Here is a 19,178-nt window from a genome sequence, read left to right as displayed (position 1 = left end):
AATAATGGAAGAAAATGGAACTTAGCCACGAATTTGGTGAGTGACATGAATGTTAACGCCCAAGAAACACACTGAAAGATGGCAGCCACAAGCAGAGTGATTGAGAAGGGGGAGGAACATGAAAACAGTCCCTCTTCGATGTTGCCAGAAGGGGAGGAGCGAGGCTGACTTTTAAAACTTTGACAAGGAGAAGCTTTTAATCTGTGCACACAGCGTCTGAGGAAGTCGCAAGACAAAATGCGTCATGCTGTTTGCATTAAAAGCTTTTGAAATCCCCAGTGTGCTCTGTGTGTCTTTTTAAGAGGGACACCTTTGGGAGTGATATTTACACGTGCATTGCCGTTTGCACGAAGGATGCACCCGCCTAAAGCAGTTCAGCAGGAAAGCGGCGTTTGTTATGGCATCTGTGGATAAAAGCCTGCGTGAACCGCCAATGAAAAGGAATCCCGTTATCTGGCTTGTGACTTACACAGGTAGCGCCGATGACTGACATCGTCTACACGCAAACGGGATCCAAAATCAGAGGCTGGCGAAAAGGGATAAAGCGGACCAATAAGCTCCACAACATACCTCTGGCAAAATTGCCAAATTGGACAGTGTGTTTACACTCAAAATAATGGAAGAAAATGGAACTTAGCCACGAATTTGGTGAGTGACATGAATGTTAACGCCCAAGAAACACACTGAAAGATGGCAGCCACAAGCAGAGTGATTGAGAAGGGGGAGGAACATGAAAACAGTCCCTCTTCGATGTTGCCAGAAGGGGAGGAGCGAGGCTGACTTTTAAAACTTTGACAAGGAGAAGCGTTTAATCTGTGCACACAGCGTCTGAGGAAGTCGCAAGACGAAACGCATCATGCTGTTTGCATTAAAAGCTTTTGAAATCCCCAGTGTGCTCCGTGTGTCTTTTTAAGAGGGACACCTTTGGGAGTGATATATATATATATATATATATATATATATATATATATATATATATATATATATATAATGCATATATGTGTGTGTGTATATAAATGAGAAAAAATGAAATGCTGCCTCTTAATATTGTCTTCCTTGCTATTTTGGTACTCCTGACATCTTGGCCTTGATAATAATGTTAAACGATATTCCAGGGTAGATATTTTGGATCTCCACCTTTCATTTATATTCATTGTTTGTCCCGACTCTAGAGCATTTCTTCCTTACTGTGTTCTAATAGGATGACTTGTGTCCTTCCACTACTTGCATTCAAGGAATTACTTTTTTCTTCTTATTTTAGCACTCCTGGAAGGACATGTGTTTTCTTGCTCGCCTTATGTGCTGATTCACCTTGCAAGCACTTTCATCTCTGTGTTGCTTCTCTCCTCCTCCCACATTTATCACATTACTTCCCTCACCCCCTCCCCATCCGGCTTAACCTACGTCTCTTGCACCTCTTCCACAACCACCTCCACCCTTCCACCCTCAATGCTCCTCCCTTTCAGCAGCATTAACTTCCCCCATCTTCTACTACATTGCTCTCATACCCCTTCCTGTTAATTCAGTTTTTTAAAAACATACCTTTGGAAGGCCAGGCACCTGCAATTTACTGCTAAGCCAGTTATATTTGCTCACATATATTTGTATTTACCATCCAAAAATTGGCAACCGCCATCTTGGAACAGGTTTTTTTTTTAAACAAATACCTTATCATGACGTGCGCCCTCAAACATGGTGATGCATGTCAACACACAGAAACTGCCTGAGCATTACACTGCATATGTGTGCATGTAGGATAACGAATGCTCACATGTACGTCAGTGCTCATTAAAACAAAAACGTAAAAGATCATCAAATCAATAAAGTACAATATCACTGTAAAATTCTGAGAGGGCTCAAGGAAATCTACAACATTAGTTGGATTCCTGGAGTGATCTAACGGGTAACACTTAAGCAGGCACTGATGGACAACAGAGTGCCATGCATGGCTCTGGAGAGCACGCTAGCTGTTCTGTGTTCTTTTTCTTACAACGTCTGTGTTGATCATTTTTCCCCAGTGAGTCCAACGATCATGCGAGTTCATGGAATGACCTCCCTCTTCAAAGGACCGAAATCCCAGAGCAGCACCCTGAGTTACAGAGCCACCCAAATGGCACCCCTCTCTTAGAAATTGTCTATTGCCTCATCTTATCAGGCATTGTGGGACTGAAGGGGGTGGAAGCCTGATCTCTCAGTGAAGGAACAGGTCTGTTTACCTCTTGACTCCATCGGGATATGCCTAGTGGCCACTCTATTGAAAAAGGGTTTGATAGTTTATCTTAAAAGGCCTTTTAGTTCCATGCTTATGGCTTATGTAGGGATACTATGTGTGTTAGTGTGTAAAAAAATGTGGCAGATGTACTAAAAATATTTAAATAATGTCCAACACGGCACAGCAACAAAAGTTGCTGTCCTGCATTGCACGGGTAAGGGGCAGTTCGGAGCTATATTTACTATGTATGGTCTTCTGCAGCTTTCTTACCCTGTGCTGGTGCATAAACAGGCTGCCTAGCGACATGCACCCACCTTTCCACCATAGTGGTGGTTCTGTGCTTAGTCCATTTTTATAAACACTTCCCACATTTCGTGTGTGCTGTACAGTGCTGCATATATACGATATTTGAAATGTTCGGAAAAATGTAAACATGTCTCCTACATACTGCTGGTTTCAAGGAGGCATTGTGTTTTTACAGAAAACCAGCTCCGACAATCTTTGTTGTAGATCTGGTGTTGTCAAAATCCATGCATGGTAGTGTATGACGACTGAAGTATCACATTTGGACAACCCTTTGACTTAAAGTAGCGCATATACCATTTTTTTCTTTATGTATTTTTTTCAAACTTTTTTCTTTTGAATTACGTTGAAGTTTTTCAGAGGGTGTATTCTACCATTTATTTTCTTCTCATTCTAAAGCTTGTGCTATAATATGTGTGATTTAATTGTATAGCTTGACACCGATGGGTCAACACTATCCGAACTGAACCGTAGTCAGTTGCGTTAATATAATCACCCTGGTTTTTAGAGTTATTGGGTGGACGCCATAAGTTGTTACCACTTAGAGTAGCACAAAGCATTTTGCTCTTGAAAATAAACACTTTATCAACACTTTGTGCCAGCTCACATCACTTTGCATGACTGTGTGGTGGCATGAATTTTTATAAATCTGCCTCTATATGTCAGATTTTTTTTTTTATATTTAATTTTAATGCAGCAGAGTAACCAAAGTTGCTGCACTGCATTGTGCTAGGCATAGAGAGAAGCGCAGAGCCATATCAACTAAGATAAGTTCACTCCGTCAGCGCTGGTGCACAGATAGCCTGCCAAGGGCAATGCACACACCATTACACTGTAGTACAATGATGTGTGTGTGATGTGTAGCTTAGGTTCTCCAGTGGAAGGGTAGCATTCCAGTACCAAATCTATGCCTAGACCAACTATCAACTTTTCAAACATAGGATGTGTGCTGTACAGGTCAGCATACATGCAATTTGTGAAACGGTTTAGTTATTTAAGATTTCTCTTACTTAGCACATTACTCAAGAAGGCGTTATTTTTTGCTTCATATGCCTGTCTATTAACTATAGTAGACAGGCATGTTGGCAAAAATAATGGGTGATAGCGTAAGACCCACGGGCGCCCCTTGATACGAAGCAGCACGAAGCACTATTTTAATCTCATGATGGGCTTTTTTTCAGCGCAAAAAGCTTTTGCACTGAAAAGTAAACACTTTATCAACGCGCCCCATTCTGTTACTTTGTATGACTTAGTGGCAGCGCAAAGTGTTGCTAAAACTGCCCCTGTGTCTTTTGTGGGTAAGTAAAAGTAATGTTCACACTGTCTAGAGTGTTTGGTAGATGAAAACTGATCATGAACAGTCTTAATTTTGGCAAGAGACTCCAGCGATAAAGAAATTATAGTGCTTAGCGTTTAGGCAATGTAATGTTTTTAGTCAGATCTCCAGCTGGAATGAAGCAAAAGGTTTTGTTTCATGTTTAATACTTTGTCAGTAAAGATCTTTCTACAAAGTAAACTACTAACTGAAATTGTAGCCTTTTTGAATGGCATTGCTGTTTTTTTTCACTTGGATCATAGTGCGTAACCCTCATCAGATCTTTGATTAAGCGTTGGCGTGCTCTGCCTCTCTAGCCTGAGAGTGAGGTTCTAAAAGGCAGATCTTTGAAATACATTTTGGGATCCAACGGTATGATGAGCCCAGAGCATCAGTGCAATATGACTACAATAGAAAATTAAACAGGTTTAAAGAATACTGCCTAAATAAAAAATTAGTAGTGAACATGTAGAAGACTAACATTTTATGTTTCGGGAGGAGCAAAATAAAGTTCTCCTGGTATCCTGGCACAGAATTGCTCGAGAGGGTAACAGGATATAGATATCTGGGAATGTGGTTTTCGAGTACCCTGAAATGGTATACCCATCTGGAAGCTTTAAAAATGAGGGCATCGGCTTCTGTGAAGGGCCTAAAAAGATTTAACAGTGTTTACGGAGAAATGTCGGATAGGCCGGTTATAAAGGCCTACCTAGCAATGGTCCCTCCACAATTTCTGTATGGGGCAGAGGTACTTCACTTAAGTGGCAAGAACTGCTGGGATAAAGAGGAGGAAAATATCCTAAAAAGCGTGTTCTTGCTGCCCAGATCATCAATGGTTCAGGCAGCAAGACTTGAGTTGGGAATTACCTCCTGGGCTATAACAGCCTGTATGGCCCTAATACGCTTCTGGCAGCATTTAGGGTCAGGGGAGTCGCTTAAAATTTCCCAATGGTGTAAAGGTGAAATTGCCACTAGTGAACTGTCCTGGGCAAAAGAGACAAGAGCCTCAATAAGTGAAGTGTATGAAGTGCTTGGTTTAAACCTAGGCCCGCAGCTAGGCCATGTGTTAATAGACAAGAAAGAACTTAGGTAAATGGGATCTGATATGTCTTGTATACGTGACCGGGAGTATCTCTCGCGAAAAATTTCAGTGGCCCATATGATCTTGGCTTGGAAAAATGATCAACATTTTCCTTATGTAGACCGGCTACCCAGCTATCGTTTAAGGCGGGAAGTATCAAAAATGCGAATTGGGATAAAACCCTGTTATGCGAATAACGGGGTTAAAAACGTTATGATAGATAATAATGGTAAATGTAGTTGCACGTTAGGTACCCCCTGTGATATTTTACATATTTTACTAGATTGCATGAAGATTTTAGATATACAAAAGGGTAGATATACGAAAGGAGTTTTTATGTCCGATTTAAAAAAAATCTATGATTAAGAATCAGACGCAAGCTGTTAACCTTTTGATGGAAATGATGAACTTAGATATAGCCTGTGCTATGGGGAAATTTATGAGTAAAGTTAAAGTGTTCCTCAAGTGCACAGAGTAAGCTGTGCCTTAGGGTAATGTGGGATTTTGCTACTAAGGGATAACAGTACTTCTTCCGATATAACGCAATGATTTGATGTATATGTATGAATTATTTGATTTTAACCATTTTAGGATGATATTTGACTCTTATTTTAAAGGGAAGTGTTATTTAATGTGTGATGAATAGGTGCCACATTTTTTATGATACTGCTGTGTTTATGCTTTTTAACGGAATGATAAGATGTAAATTGTATACTTTTATGGTTGTAACAAACCAAATAAAGTTTTGTTTGACTGTTTTACTGACTGACTGGCTGACTGACTGCAATAATCACAATTAGAGACAAGTAAATCCTATTTGTCCTAGGACCCTCTCCCTCTTGAATTAGGTCTCACAAGTACAATTGTCAGTAGTTAGAAATGGTTCTGGTATGCTTTCGCAATTTTTTTGTTGCCCGCTTTGTGGTAAATATGCGTTTCTATCAAGAAACCCCTCTCGCAAGGGAATTTGAATATAGACCCTAGCCTGGCTAAGGTTAAAGGATCTGTACTATGTGCCTTTTTTTCCTTGCCAAAATGAGTAGGAGGGATAAATATTTGGGCTCTTGCATCCTCAGCTCTCTCCCCATGCTTACTCTGGTGCTGGCAAGGGTTGAGTCGCCCAGCCTTCTTTAAAATTCAAACCCAACGTTGCCAAGGGCCAGGCACTATTGTGTTATTCAATATCGAAGAACTCTCCAGCCTTTCCAAAGTGCCTTGAAGAAGCATTTTGAAAAAAACTCTACTATTCCCAGGCCAAATATGGGGGTACTCTCCCCTGACCTATGGCTTTGGGAAGGGGCAGTGAGATATAGGAAACAACTATAGCTTCCCTGTGACATGGTTCAGGTAGCCAACACCCCCTCTCACTCTCCCCACTGCCCCTAGCTCAAAGTAAGGATTAGAGGTAAACCTGGCAGTGAGATGGGTGACTCAAGCTGGCCTTAAATACTAAATCTAATACACCCCAGAAGTGGTCAAGCTAACCAGGAAGTGAGGATGTAAAGTCAAACTTTGTGGTCCAGCGTTTGCACAAGCCACATTTCCACTACCTTGTCTTACAAACTTTCCAGGCTTTCTAAACCCTGAAAGTGACTTTTTCTCTGCGATCTTTCTAAATCCTTACAGATTTGTGCTGTTTCTTGATATCATTTAGCCGAGGAAGGTCTGTAGCTCTTTGTGTTTTTTTTTCTCATGAAATTAGTGATTAGATAATTTGGGAGGGAAGGAGCAGGCTATAGGATCTTCAAATTCAGAGTTTATTCTGAAACCCTTCTTAGTGCTGTATACATGCATAAATACATTGTGTGGCCCGGTACATTGATTGTATAGTGGTGTTTTACCTTTGGCCCAGTCCATGCTACATAATATGTGTCAGTCTCCGTTGCTCAGGGACATGCTCTTTGGGAGCTCCTATGGGGATGAGAAGCATCAATAGGCTCACCTTGCGTAGGCCCACATTGTCGAGCACTCCTGACTGCAACTATGATCCTTCTTGCCCATCTTTCTACTTTAATTCCCCCTACATATGTCTCTTGCATGACAATGAACATTGTGTGGTAATTTCAGCTTGCTGGACACTATCTTACCAATCTATTTCTTCTGTTTCTCACCATGAATGCAGAAATATTTTCTCTATTTTGCTATAGCTTTCACCCGTTAGTCTGACTATTCAAAACATATTTGACAAGGTACAGCATCTCAAAAGAAGGATTATTTGAGTTTGCAGTGACTGCTACATTATCTTTACTTTTAACACCATCAGTGCTGCAGCAATTCCCCGTCTGTGCTGAGAGCCATTGCTTCCCATTGTTCAGGACGAGCTCAGCTCAGTGTACTGCATGACGAGCTGAGCTCGTCATGAGCATGGAAGGGGTTAAGCCAAAGTCCCTGCTAACAGCTATGGATCTGAAACTAGTGACATCTTCTTTAACAGTCATAGCATTCTGTACGAGGCATATGAGCTGCAGATCTCACACTGAGCATTAGATCGCCACCTGGTGTTTGGCTTGGATAATTGCATGTTGTTGTCGTCTTGGAAGAAGTATTTGTAGTCACTAGATAGGTGACTCCTACCTTGGACAATTGTGCGCACAGGCATCAACTCCATCCTTAGATTGTTTTTTTCCGCCACTGGTTTCGGATGTAACTTTTACGCTCTGGTTCGAAATCTACTTTCTAAGTAGTTCAACGTGTCAAAAACTTACTTAAACTCTTCTAAACAACTTTCGACATAAAGAACCATCAACTCAACCTCATCAGCTCGATTCCTGTTGTTGATGCGGGCCGTTAGGCTTATCCACTCCGTGAGGCCTACAGCTCATGGAAAGGACGCCATTAAAGAAATGCCCCCAGTGTGGAGCAAAATTCCCACACAGTGACCATCACAAGGTCTGTAACCTGTGCTTATCACCAGAACACCAGCTGTCCAGCCTGCGCATCCTTTCGATCCAAGAAGACCATTCAGGATCAGAGGGCCCGTCAACAAATCATGCAGAGATCAGCCCTGGAACCAGAGGACATCTTCGACTAGGGTCCAGATGTCCCAGAGGAAGATTCCGAAGATCTCAAAATCGTATCTGGGGCAGACGACTCAGATAACCCCATACCATCGTGTCAACGCGTGAGTACTGCTGCCCCTGCCCCAACCCCCAAATCGAAGGCTAAAGTCAACCCTCCGCCTCCGGGGCCCAGGCGCGACTGAAAAACTATTTCAGAAGCCCCACCTTCGAGCTCAGCTCCGAAGAAAATACAAAAGCCTTCCGGTCGCTCCGGAAACCGAAAGAAGTCCCGGTTCCGAAAGCCACTCTGAAACCATCGACTCCGAAAGACAAACCGGCTCCAAACATAATAAAGCCAGCTTCCGACGCTTCCAAGCCGACTAAACCAGCATCAGCTCCAAAGCCAAGACCTTCGGAGCCAAGACCTACGCCAAAGGACTCGGCCACAACTCCTAAGGCTAAGGACAAAGAAAAGAGACAACCACACTTGGAACTGAAAAAATCGGCACCGAAAGCGGTTCCTGAAGAAGAGGAGCTTTTTCACCCGATCCTAAGCAGAAAAAAATCTATATTGATCCAGAGACGGGACATGTTACCACTGCATCATATAGAAAGAGGAAGTTAGATACAGCACCTCCACCTCCAGTGCCTGTAAAGAAGGACTCTGCACATCACCTATGCACCCTCCTTTTCCTATACCTCCCTCTATTCCTCCTGCTCTTTCTTCACCTCCTCAAAATTTCTCCTACTCATTTTTCACCACAACATACACCTTTTCATAATAATGATGATGATGATGTTATGGGGGGAGGGAATGACCCAAATGACCCTTTTAACTACCCAACAGATCGACCTGACTGGGGGTACCCGATCCCACCAGATGTACCAGATATCCCAGACCCATATACATACCCAACCAAACCATCTCCTCCAGAGGATAAAATTGGGTTTGGACACTTACTCAATAGAGCTGCCATCCATCATGGGGTCACAATGCACTCAGATGAGGCAGAAGAAGATTTTCTACTTGACACTTTTGAAAAATCCCAAAAGTCAGTGCAAATATTACCTATGATCAAAGGGGTCATTAAGCATGCCCCAGAAGTGTTTAAAGATCCTGTACGTGCTAGGATCATAAACCCCAGAATAGAAAAGAAATATAGGCCTGCTCCTGGGGATCCTGCATACATTAAGGGACAGCTACCTTTAGATTCCCTAGTCGTTTCCAACGCTTGAAAATGAGCAAACTCCCAAACATCAGGTGAAACGCCACCTCCTCATAAAGAGTCAAAGATGATAGACGCATCAGGCAAGAGAATAGCTGCCCAAGCAAGTAACACATGGCGCATAGCTAATACACAAGCCCTCCTTGCAAGATACGACAGGGCTCATTATGATCAGCTAGAAACACTCTTACAGCATCTACCTGACCAATATAAAGCACAAGCTAATGACCTTATCCTAGAGGGTAAGCTAATGTCTAATGCTTCTATCAAGTGCGCACTTGATGCAGCAGACACTGCGTCTAGAGCACTGAACACTAGTGTCCTTCTTAGACGCCATGCATGGCTACGCATCTCAGGCTTTAAGCTAGAGGTGCAAACTACCATATTAAATCAGCCATTCAACCAGCAGCAGCTTTTTGGCTCAGCTGTAGACACAGCACTTGAAAAGATGAAAAAGGATACTGAGACTGCCAAATCTATGGGAGCTTTGCAGTCCACACAAACAAGAGGCTCCTTTCGTCGCTCCTTCTATAAAGGAGGCTTCAAACAAGCTGGAGCAGACAATTCAGCTTCCTTTAAAACAATACGCAAACATCCTCCAATAGGGGATATTTTAGTGGAGGCTATAGAGGCAATAACAACAAGGGGAGAGGTTGAGGTAATAACAACAATCGAACCTCTCCCACCACAAAACAGTGACTTCCTTCCACTCCCCCAACAGCATTCCATTCCTGTAGGGGGAGACTAACACAGTGCTACCTGCATGGAATTCCATCACAACAGACAAGTGGGTAAGACAGATTATCCAGTATGGCTACTGCCTAGCTACCCCTCCACATATACCACCCAGACAGCGTCTAATGTCTACAGAACATCTTACACTGCTCAAACAAGAGGTTCTATCATTGTTTCAAAAGGACGCAATAGAAATAGTGCCATTACAACATCAAGGGACAGGGGTTTACTCACTGTGTTTCCTAATACCCAAGAAGGACGGGACACTAAGACCAATTCTCAACTTCATGCCCCTCAATCTGTATATACACTCAGATAATTTTCATATGACCACTTTACAACAAGTGCTCCCATTGTTGCAACAAGGCGATTTACTTACTACACTAGATCTCAAGAACGCCTACTTCCACATTCCCATACATCCTTCTCACAGGAAGTATCTAAGGTTTGTGCTAGAAGGAACAATACTATCAGTTCAAAGTCCTTTCATTCGGCGTCACAACTGCACCAAGAGTGTTTACAAAGTGCCTAGCAGTAGTGAAGCGCATCTCAGAAGGCAACACATCCATGTCTTCCCATACCTAGATGATTGGCTCATAAAAGCCAAGTCATTCAATCAGTGTATCCAACACACATCTCAGACAATTCAAACATTGCACGACTTGGGGTTTACAATCAACTCCACCAAGTTGCATCTCCAGTCCTCTCATGTACGTCAATACCTAGGGGCTACAATAAACAAGTCTACAGCTCTGGCTTATCCCAGTCCAGCCAGGATAAAGAGCATTCAAGCCTTAGTCACAAGGTTTCAAGACCAACACTCTCTCCCAGCCAGAGTGTTCATGCAACTAATAGGCATGATGGCATCTTGCATTTTTATTGTACCATATGCAAGACTGCAAATGCGCCCATTGCAGGAATGTCTAGCACATCAGTGGAACCAGGCCCAAGGATAACTTACAGACCTGGTGTTGGTATATATCGCTCTCTGCAGTGGTGGAGCACCAAAAACTTGTCCAGACGGTGGCAGTTCCTCGACCCTGTTCCACAGTACTTACAACAGACGCATCCCTAACAGGATGGGGAGCCCATCTCCTACACCACACAACTCAGGGAAGATGGACCACTCAACAAAAAGTGCTTCACATCAATCACCTGGAGCTGCTAGCAATATTCCTAGCACTCAAGTCCTTCCAAGTATATGTACAGAATAAAGCTGTCCTGATCCGGACGGACAACATGACAGCCATGTACTACATTCAAAAACAAGGAGGCACACATTCTCTGCAACTGTCCCAGCTTGCACAGAACATTTGGAGATGGGCCATTCCACAAAACATATATCTGCTAGCAGAACACCTTCCAGGGGCTCACAATCAGATTGCAGATCTGTTCAGTCGACAGACACAACAGATTCACAAATATGAACTACATCCGCAAGTTCTTCTACCATTCTTTCACAAGTGGGGTCACCGAGACATAGATCTGTTCGCCACACACGAAGACGCAAAATGCCCTACCTTCGCTGCTGGGTTTCCACACCCACTGTCCAAGGGCAATGCGATATGGATGAACTGGTCAGGCAGATTTGCGTACGCTTTTCCTCCACTCCCAATACTGCCACTAGTAGCCCGCAAGCTAAGACAACATTCTCTCAAAATGATCTTGGTAGCTCCCACATGGGCGTGCCAACCATGGTTCACAACGTTGCTAGAACTCTCTCTAGTTCCACACCAGAGACTGAGTCTGACCCCATCCAATGCTAACGCAGAACCATGGAGACATCAGACATCCAGATCCAAGTCAACTGAATCTGGCAATCTGGCTCCTGAAGTCTTAGAGTTTGGCTTCCTTAACCTACCACCAGACTGTATGAATATCATTAAAGAAGCCAGAAGACCTACTACTAGGGCTTGCTATGCCGCAAAATGGAAAAGATTTGCCATTTCTGCACCAATAATCAAATTGATCCCCTGGATACTTCAATCCAGAATATCATTTGCTACCTTCTACACTTACAAAGATGTAATCTAGCATATTCACCTATACGACTACATCTTGCAGCCATTGCTGCGTACCTACAAAAAAAGACATCTGTCATTATTTAGAGTACCTGCAATTAAAGCATGTATGGCAGGATTAAAAAGAATCATTCCACCTTGGTTACCACCCTCTCCAGTGTGGAACCTAAACATTGTTCTTACCAGGCTCATGGAACCCCCCTTTTGAACCTTTACACAAATGTGAACTGCAATTTCTCACATGGAAAACAGCTTTCCTTATTGCTATTACCTCTCTTAGGAGAGTGAGTGAGATTCAAGCTTTCACTATAGAAGAACCATTTTTACAATTACACCGTATCAAAGTGGTCATAAGAACAAATCCCAAATTCCTTCCTAAAGTCATTACTCCATTTCACCTAAACCAATCAGTAGAGTTGCCAGTGTTTTTTCAAAACCCAGACTCTGTAGCAGAAAGAGCTCTACACACCCTAGACGTGAAAAAAGCCCTTCTCTATTACATTGACAGGACCAAATCCTTTCGCTAAACAAAAACAATTGTTTGTAGCTTTCTCGCCACCACATAAAGGCAACCCCACCTCTAAAGCGTGGGATTGCAAGGTGGATTGTAAAATACATACAAATATGCTATCAGAAAGCAAAACGTACATTAACAATTCCTCCTAGAGCGAACTCCACATGCAAACTAGGAGCCTCTATGGCTTTCTTAAGGAACATTCCCCTAGAAGAAATATGCAAGGCAGTAACATGGTCCACAACACATACCTTCACTAAACACTATTGTGTTGATGTGCAAGCCAAGCAGCAAGCTGCTGTAGGCTAAGCTGTCCTCAAAACTCTCTTTCAAACTACTGCAACAGATACAGGTAACCACCGCTAGGGGAGACACTGCTGTATTATCGATGCTCAGTGTGAGATCTGCAGCTCATATGCCTCGAACTGAAAATGCTACTTACCAGTATGCATCTGTTCATGGCATATAGAGCTGCAGAGTCTCACACGTCCACCCGCCTCCCCGGGACCTGTATCTGTTCCAGTTCTATCTTACTTAGATATACAGGCATGGACATCCTTTTTTCTTTCTACTAACTGCATCATTTCCCATCATGGCGAAAAACAATCAAAGGATGGGGTCGATGCCCATGCGCACACTATCGTCCAAGGGAGTAGTCACATATCTCATGACTACAAAGACTTCTTCCAAGACGACAACAACATGCAATCATCCGAGCCCAACACCAGGTGGCGATCTAATGCTCAGTGTGAGACTCTGCAGCTCTACATGCCAAGAACAGATGCATACTGGTAAGTAGCATTTTCCTTCTATGGTAACATTCATATTTTTGGCAAAGCAAGTTTTGAAATAGCTGTGGCTTCTTCAAAAGCAATACAGGCTTCCCCTGCCCATTCTAAGAAGGCTCACATGCTTCTGAAAATGCCCCAGCCTTCTGGTATAATGCAATGCAGAAGGATCAAGTCTCTTCCCATACATGAGATTCACCCTATAGAGTGAGCTAATCCTTCCACTAATATTTGGGCCATCCATCATTTTTAGGGTTCGCCTGGTGTTGGAGCGCGCATGCACTCCTCGCATGCGAGAGCTGTAGTAAACACTACAAAATAAGGGTGCTTAAATCCACGCCCCTGTGTCCAAATCGTTTTCGATTCACTTATGTCCTGATTTATGTGTAAATTTGGCTTTTGATTGGCTGGACGTCATTTTTGTTACCGCCCTTGCATTTTTTAGTGCACACCCATCGTGACAAGCCCACATCATCTTTTTCGTCATGCTGCCTGCACGCCCCATTCGCATGCGGCAGTCGTCTGTGATTGGTTGACAACAAGCAGATGGCCACTGTGATTGGTGGACCTTGTCAACCAATCACAGAGATGACTACCGCATGTGTGAGGCTTATCGACGCGCGCCACTGCTGAAATCTTATTGGGCCGTGTACTCCGCATCAGCTCTCCTTCCACGCACCTCATCCAGGCTCTCCTTCCCAGCGTCTGCCATGTAGGAGAGGGTGAAGAGGAGGATGGCTGTAGATCAAAGGAAGCCGCCGCCTATCACGCTCCACTTTGACTCTTCTCTTTTTTCTTGGTCTATTCAGTGCCGTCTCGCTGACTCCCTGGCTGTTATCTCAACTGGACCTGGACATGGCTCACCCCCTTCACTGATGTGTCGTGCATCTCGATGATGTCTCATTCACTCCCTGTCACCACCCTCACTCACGTCAGTGGAGACTCGCTCCTCATGGGGGCCCTCAAGCACCTCAGCGGCATGTCACTCATTCCCTTCATTGCCTCATACGTTTCACTAGGCGCAGTCTGCATCACTGCCCGCACTTTTTAAGCAGACTCTGTCACGATATCTTAGACTCCATTTCCCTACAGCCTGTCCCTTCTGCTGCCGCCGCATGTAAGTAGTAGCCCTCACATAAACACTTTTTTGTAAACCCATAAATTCTAGTTGATGTTCTTTTCACTGATCCTCAGGGGCTCTATATTTACATATTGCCATGTGATGATTTGATGCCTGAACAGTATTAGACTGGAGAACAAGGTCGTGGAATAAGTAATACATACACGGAATTTTGTTGTTTGAAGAAATTTCATAATAACCTGTGAAAAGTGTGTAGTCTCAAAATGCAAATTTCTCAATTGGCTGTTATAATGTATTGGCAGTAAACCTATAATATATGAATAGGGTGACACCTAAACATAATTGCTCCAGTTTGTTCTTGTTTCATTAAACTATTGTACACATTTATACTGTACATGTGTTTTTTCTCAACTAATATACATTGTTATATTCTTTCAGGTGCGGTTGTATTGGAAGGTGACAAAGTTTTAATTGATAAATTAAAGTTAGATGCTTCAAATCTCATGTCTAAATTACCAGATTTCCAACGTTCTCAATATGAAGTTTGGTATCAAGTGACATCCTTACCTATGCATGGTGTGATTGTCGTGGGAGAACGAAATGTAACTAAAGAAAAACCCAACTTTTCACAGTACATAGTTAATAAATTTGGAATTACCTATGTTCATGACGGTTTAGAATCTTTGGCTGATAACTTCACTTTTGATGTTTGGCTAAACTTGAAAAGCAAGTCCGCAGCAAAGTCTGAAGAAGTCCTTATTACAGAGATGTTCAACATAACTATAATTCCGGTTAATGACCAGGCTCCTGAGTTAAAGACCAAAGGGCCACACCTGAAGGTTCTTCAGGGAAGTTTGGCCAAACTTGGACCTGAAAACCTAAAAGTTGAAGATCTAGATAACACACCAGAAGAAATCAAATACACAATCATTAGCCATCCTAACAATGGCTATTTGGCAATAAATGATGATCTAAACGCAACAATTCAACACTTTACACAAGCTGATGTTGATAATGGCAAGATTTATTTTATACATGATGGAAGTTCCTCTCCTGGTGTATTTTACTTTAGTGTGACTGATGGCAAGCACAGACCGTTATACAAACTTTTCAACCTTGAAGTTACTCCAGTATCCATTTCTATGGCTAACCTTACAGATCTAACACTTCAACAAAGCCAGACTATTATACACATTGACAACACACAGCTTGCAGCTGTAACTAATGGAAAAAGTACCAAGATCAGTTATAAAATTGTGCACCCTCCCAAACTAGGCCATCTACTCCTGGACAGTGAAAAGGCGACCACGTTTCAACAAGCCGATTTAGATTTGGGAAAAGTATCGTACCACATGACAGACTTCAGTGCGTCACAAGATATGTTTGAGTTGATAGTATTTACTCCTGAAAGCAATCTTACAGGGCAGGTCCTTCACATCACTGTGCAGCCCCTGGTGAACATGACATCAAATTTAACAATTCCAAATGGAATTACATATCACTTAAGAACAACAGACATGGATGCTAGTGAATTGGCTACTTTGACAAACAGTGATCCTAAATTTGAAGTGACAGAGCCACCTGTGTATGGAAGGTTTGTGAAAAGGAGGAGCCCAAGGAATGCTGCTTTTGATGGAATCACTGTGTTCACACAAAGTGATATTGAAAAAGGCCTTGTGCTGCTTGATATTAATGCTAATATGACTGATATTGAGATGCAGAATGACTCTTTTACATTTATACTCAAAGCGGACAATGTTCCCCCAGCTGTAGGCACTTTAGGCTATACCATAGTTCCGTACGACCAGTCACTTGTGGTTGCAACTACTGAAGGACAACTCCTAACAACTGCAGTTGTGAGGTATCAGAACACCACTGAGGAGTTAGCTGTGGTTTTCTCAGATGTAAAGGATCCCACAGTAGCACCTGACAAGAGCATAAATAAATTGGGGAAGCGAAACCGCTGGGGTATCGAGGTGGAGGATAACTTGCTTTCCCCAGCAGTAACAATTTCTTCACTGAAAGAGACCACCACAAAAGCACGTGGTGATAACCCAAGAGCTGAATCTAATGAAAGTAGCAACCCTCTTTCTCTTATCATCCCACTCGTCATTATGGCTGTTTTATTTATTGGAGTTATCATAACTGTGTGCATTTTTTTAATGTGTCGCAAAGCAGAGAAACCTAAACCCCTAATTGACTGCCAGGCAAACAATACAGCTCAACATGGCCCGGGTGTTTGTCCAGAGAGAAGCTTGACTGTGCCAAGTGTCACTGTCACACCACTTCAGAAAGGTGCTGGAAACATTTCAACCAGCCCACTGTTGGGGAATAGGCGGGATCAGCTATTTCCATCATCTACTCCTCCCACAGAGAAACATATTCTGCTTAATAATCTGCCTGAACTAGACCCTGAAATGGTTCAACACTGTCGAACAACTAACCCAACTTTAAAGCAAAATCAATATTGGGTATAAGTTGTCCACTATTTATAAACATTTTTCACTTGAATACTGTATTTTATTATTGATATATATATTTTTGATATATGAATAATACTTGAGCTCATTATTTATTTTGTGATTTAAGTGCCTGAATATTAACGGTAATGATTTTTTTATATTGCTATGCCTAATGTTTAATTGGAAATTTAAAGCAAGCATTTTGTGGAAGTGTTACCAATTTTTGTTTCAGTACAACACATTGAGTACTACTTTTGAGACAATAGCTCTGTATCGTCTAGGAGTTACCATAATGCTGCAAAATTGTGGGACATTTGTATATGTTAGTGAAATGCCTGTGAGGAGTTCAGTATTTTCATACTGTGGAAAACAGATCTCCATTTCAAGAACCATACAACTAGACCAAGAGATGGTAGTGATAACATATCAGTTTATACAAATTACAGAAACAATTCTACGTAATGGTTTTAAACAATTCTACATAATGGTTTAAGTGACCTTTTACATTCTGAGTACTTTCATATGTATCACTGAGTGTGAATTTCATAGGTTTTCTAATGTGGATATTTTTTTTATTTGCATGTCTTCAGAGAAATCTTTGCTGCAATATTAGCTACATTTCTATGGCACTTCTGCAGCAACAAAACAATTTGAAAATCACTTTTGGTATTGGGTCTAAAATTTCTTGGCACACTCAGGCTGTTCTGCTACTCAGAAAAGAGGTTTGTTGTGTGAAGGCAGGTGTGCAACTGCACAGTGCAAGGATATATTTACAACAAAGCACAACTGTTGAATAACACATTTTGAAATGTTTAGACCTTCTGAAATATTCTAACCGTTATGTCCAAAAATTGAGTTTATCTGTGATGCTTCTGAGAGTTCCCTCTAGTATCAGAAATGTGCAAACTACAGACATTGGAAATGTAATTACTAAGAATGTCAAACCTACTGTAGCTAGTAACAGCAGTGAGTATTTTCACTGAAAGTTGAAAAGGAGGAACATGAAGAGACTACATCTATGTTGAACAGTTAATATGATGTTTATAATTTAGTATGCGTTATCAAAATGTGAAATGCTCTTAGAAGTGAAATCTAATACTATGCCTTCTGAATATGTGCAGAGACAAGTCATGTCATGGCAACCAAACAAAATCAGTAATCATTTGTAACCAAATGTGTAGTCCGGAAACCGTAGCAAACAAAGAATCAACTGTGCAATGTCAGTGCCCAAGTTGCACTGTCCTGAAAGTCTTTACAAACAAAGAACCCAAAGGATTTACTACTTTATACACACCATCATGTTTCAGTCAATGTAAGACAAGATCCGTAACCTGATATAGAAGATCACCTTTTGTGTATTTGATGTACCGCCCTAAGTGTTAAGGGTATGCCCAGAAGGGGGCCCCATGCTCACTGTGCCACTGGAATCAAGCTACACCTGACTGATGAGCCCCAATCAGCGTTTGATGCATTCCTATTGTCTTACAGTTTCACTTTCAGCCCAATCATGAATTTACTGAAGGCATGTTTCACTGTCCTTTTTGCTTGATTTTTTCTTTGATCTGCATTGATGGTTGTTATACAAAAAGGTTCTCTGTGATGTACCCAATGAAACTCAGCTATCCCAGATTAATTGTAGTGTGTTTTTGTTATACACTTTTAGGGCTCATCGTTGTTATATATTAATTTGTGAGCATCTCTTTAATGCTTGCCACTGTCTTTTTTATATTTGTATCCCATGCTATATGTGTTGAATGTATGACAATAAATGCATACTTTTTTTGGGTTTAATGATTTACACTGTGCAACAAAGAATTCATATTTGTCAATATGTTGTACAATATGTTGTACATTCAAGTTTTGAAATTGGAACCTCTATACCATGATTTTAAGAAATCTAAATTGCAGTAGTTTGAAAGCTTTAACATTATGAATATTATAGAATATGCATCAGCTAAGAAAGAATTGTGTTGTTGATTTTTTTATGCGTGGTTTTGTCTAATTTCACAACAGTTACATAAAGGTATAATTAGCTGAGTTATTTTAAAAATACATCTATTTTCTACACCTTGTGATTACTTGTCATCTTATTTTACTAGTTAATTAAAATATAACCAAACTTTTTAAAATAATTTGTATGCAATTTTCCTTATGATTATTCTGCAGTTTCAGTTCTAAACGATATGTATGGACCTGATATGGTTATTTATCTGTGCCTTTTAGTTTCTGCAACCAGAAGCACAATGTTTGATGGCATACGTGGCTGTATATTCACATGCTCTCCATACCCCTGCCATCTAATGTTGGATCCAGATGTGTCAAAGTTTTTCTTCAAAGAAATCTCTTAAGTCACGCAGTAAAATTGTTCTTATTGGTAATATTGCACATGGGCATCAACTCCATTGTTAAATTTTCTTTCCGCCATCTGTTTCAAATGTCTT

The 19,178-nt window shown here is 41.6% G+C and overlaps 1 protein-coding gene across 1 annotated transcript in view; it reads left to right on the top strand.

Moving 5' to 3' along the window:
• Positions 1–18,866, top strand: part of LOC147726525 (chondroitin sulfate proteoglycan 4-like) — a 474,128-nt gene extending 455,262 nt beyond the window's left edge. The window contains exon 10 of the mRNA XM_086960631.1: positions 14,714–18,866. Coding sequence (XP_086816757.1) covers positions 14,714–16,752 — 2,039 coding nt within the window. The 3' untranslated portion in view covers positions 16,753–18,866. The remainder of the gene's footprint in view (positions 1–14,713) is intronic.
• Positions 18,867–19,178: the final 312 nt, after the last annotated feature.

The sequence above is a fragment of the Lissotriton vulgaris genome, chromosome 3_1, assembly GCF_964263255.1.
Source record: "Lissotriton vulgaris chromosome 3_1, aLisVul1.2, whole genome shotgun sequence".
Lineage (NCBI taxonomy): Eukaryota > Metazoa > Chordata > Amphibia > Caudata > Salamandridae > Lissotriton > Lissotriton vulgaris.
The sequence above is the reverse complement of the archived record's forward strand: the minus strand, read 5'-3'. Positions and strand labels throughout refer to the sequence as shown.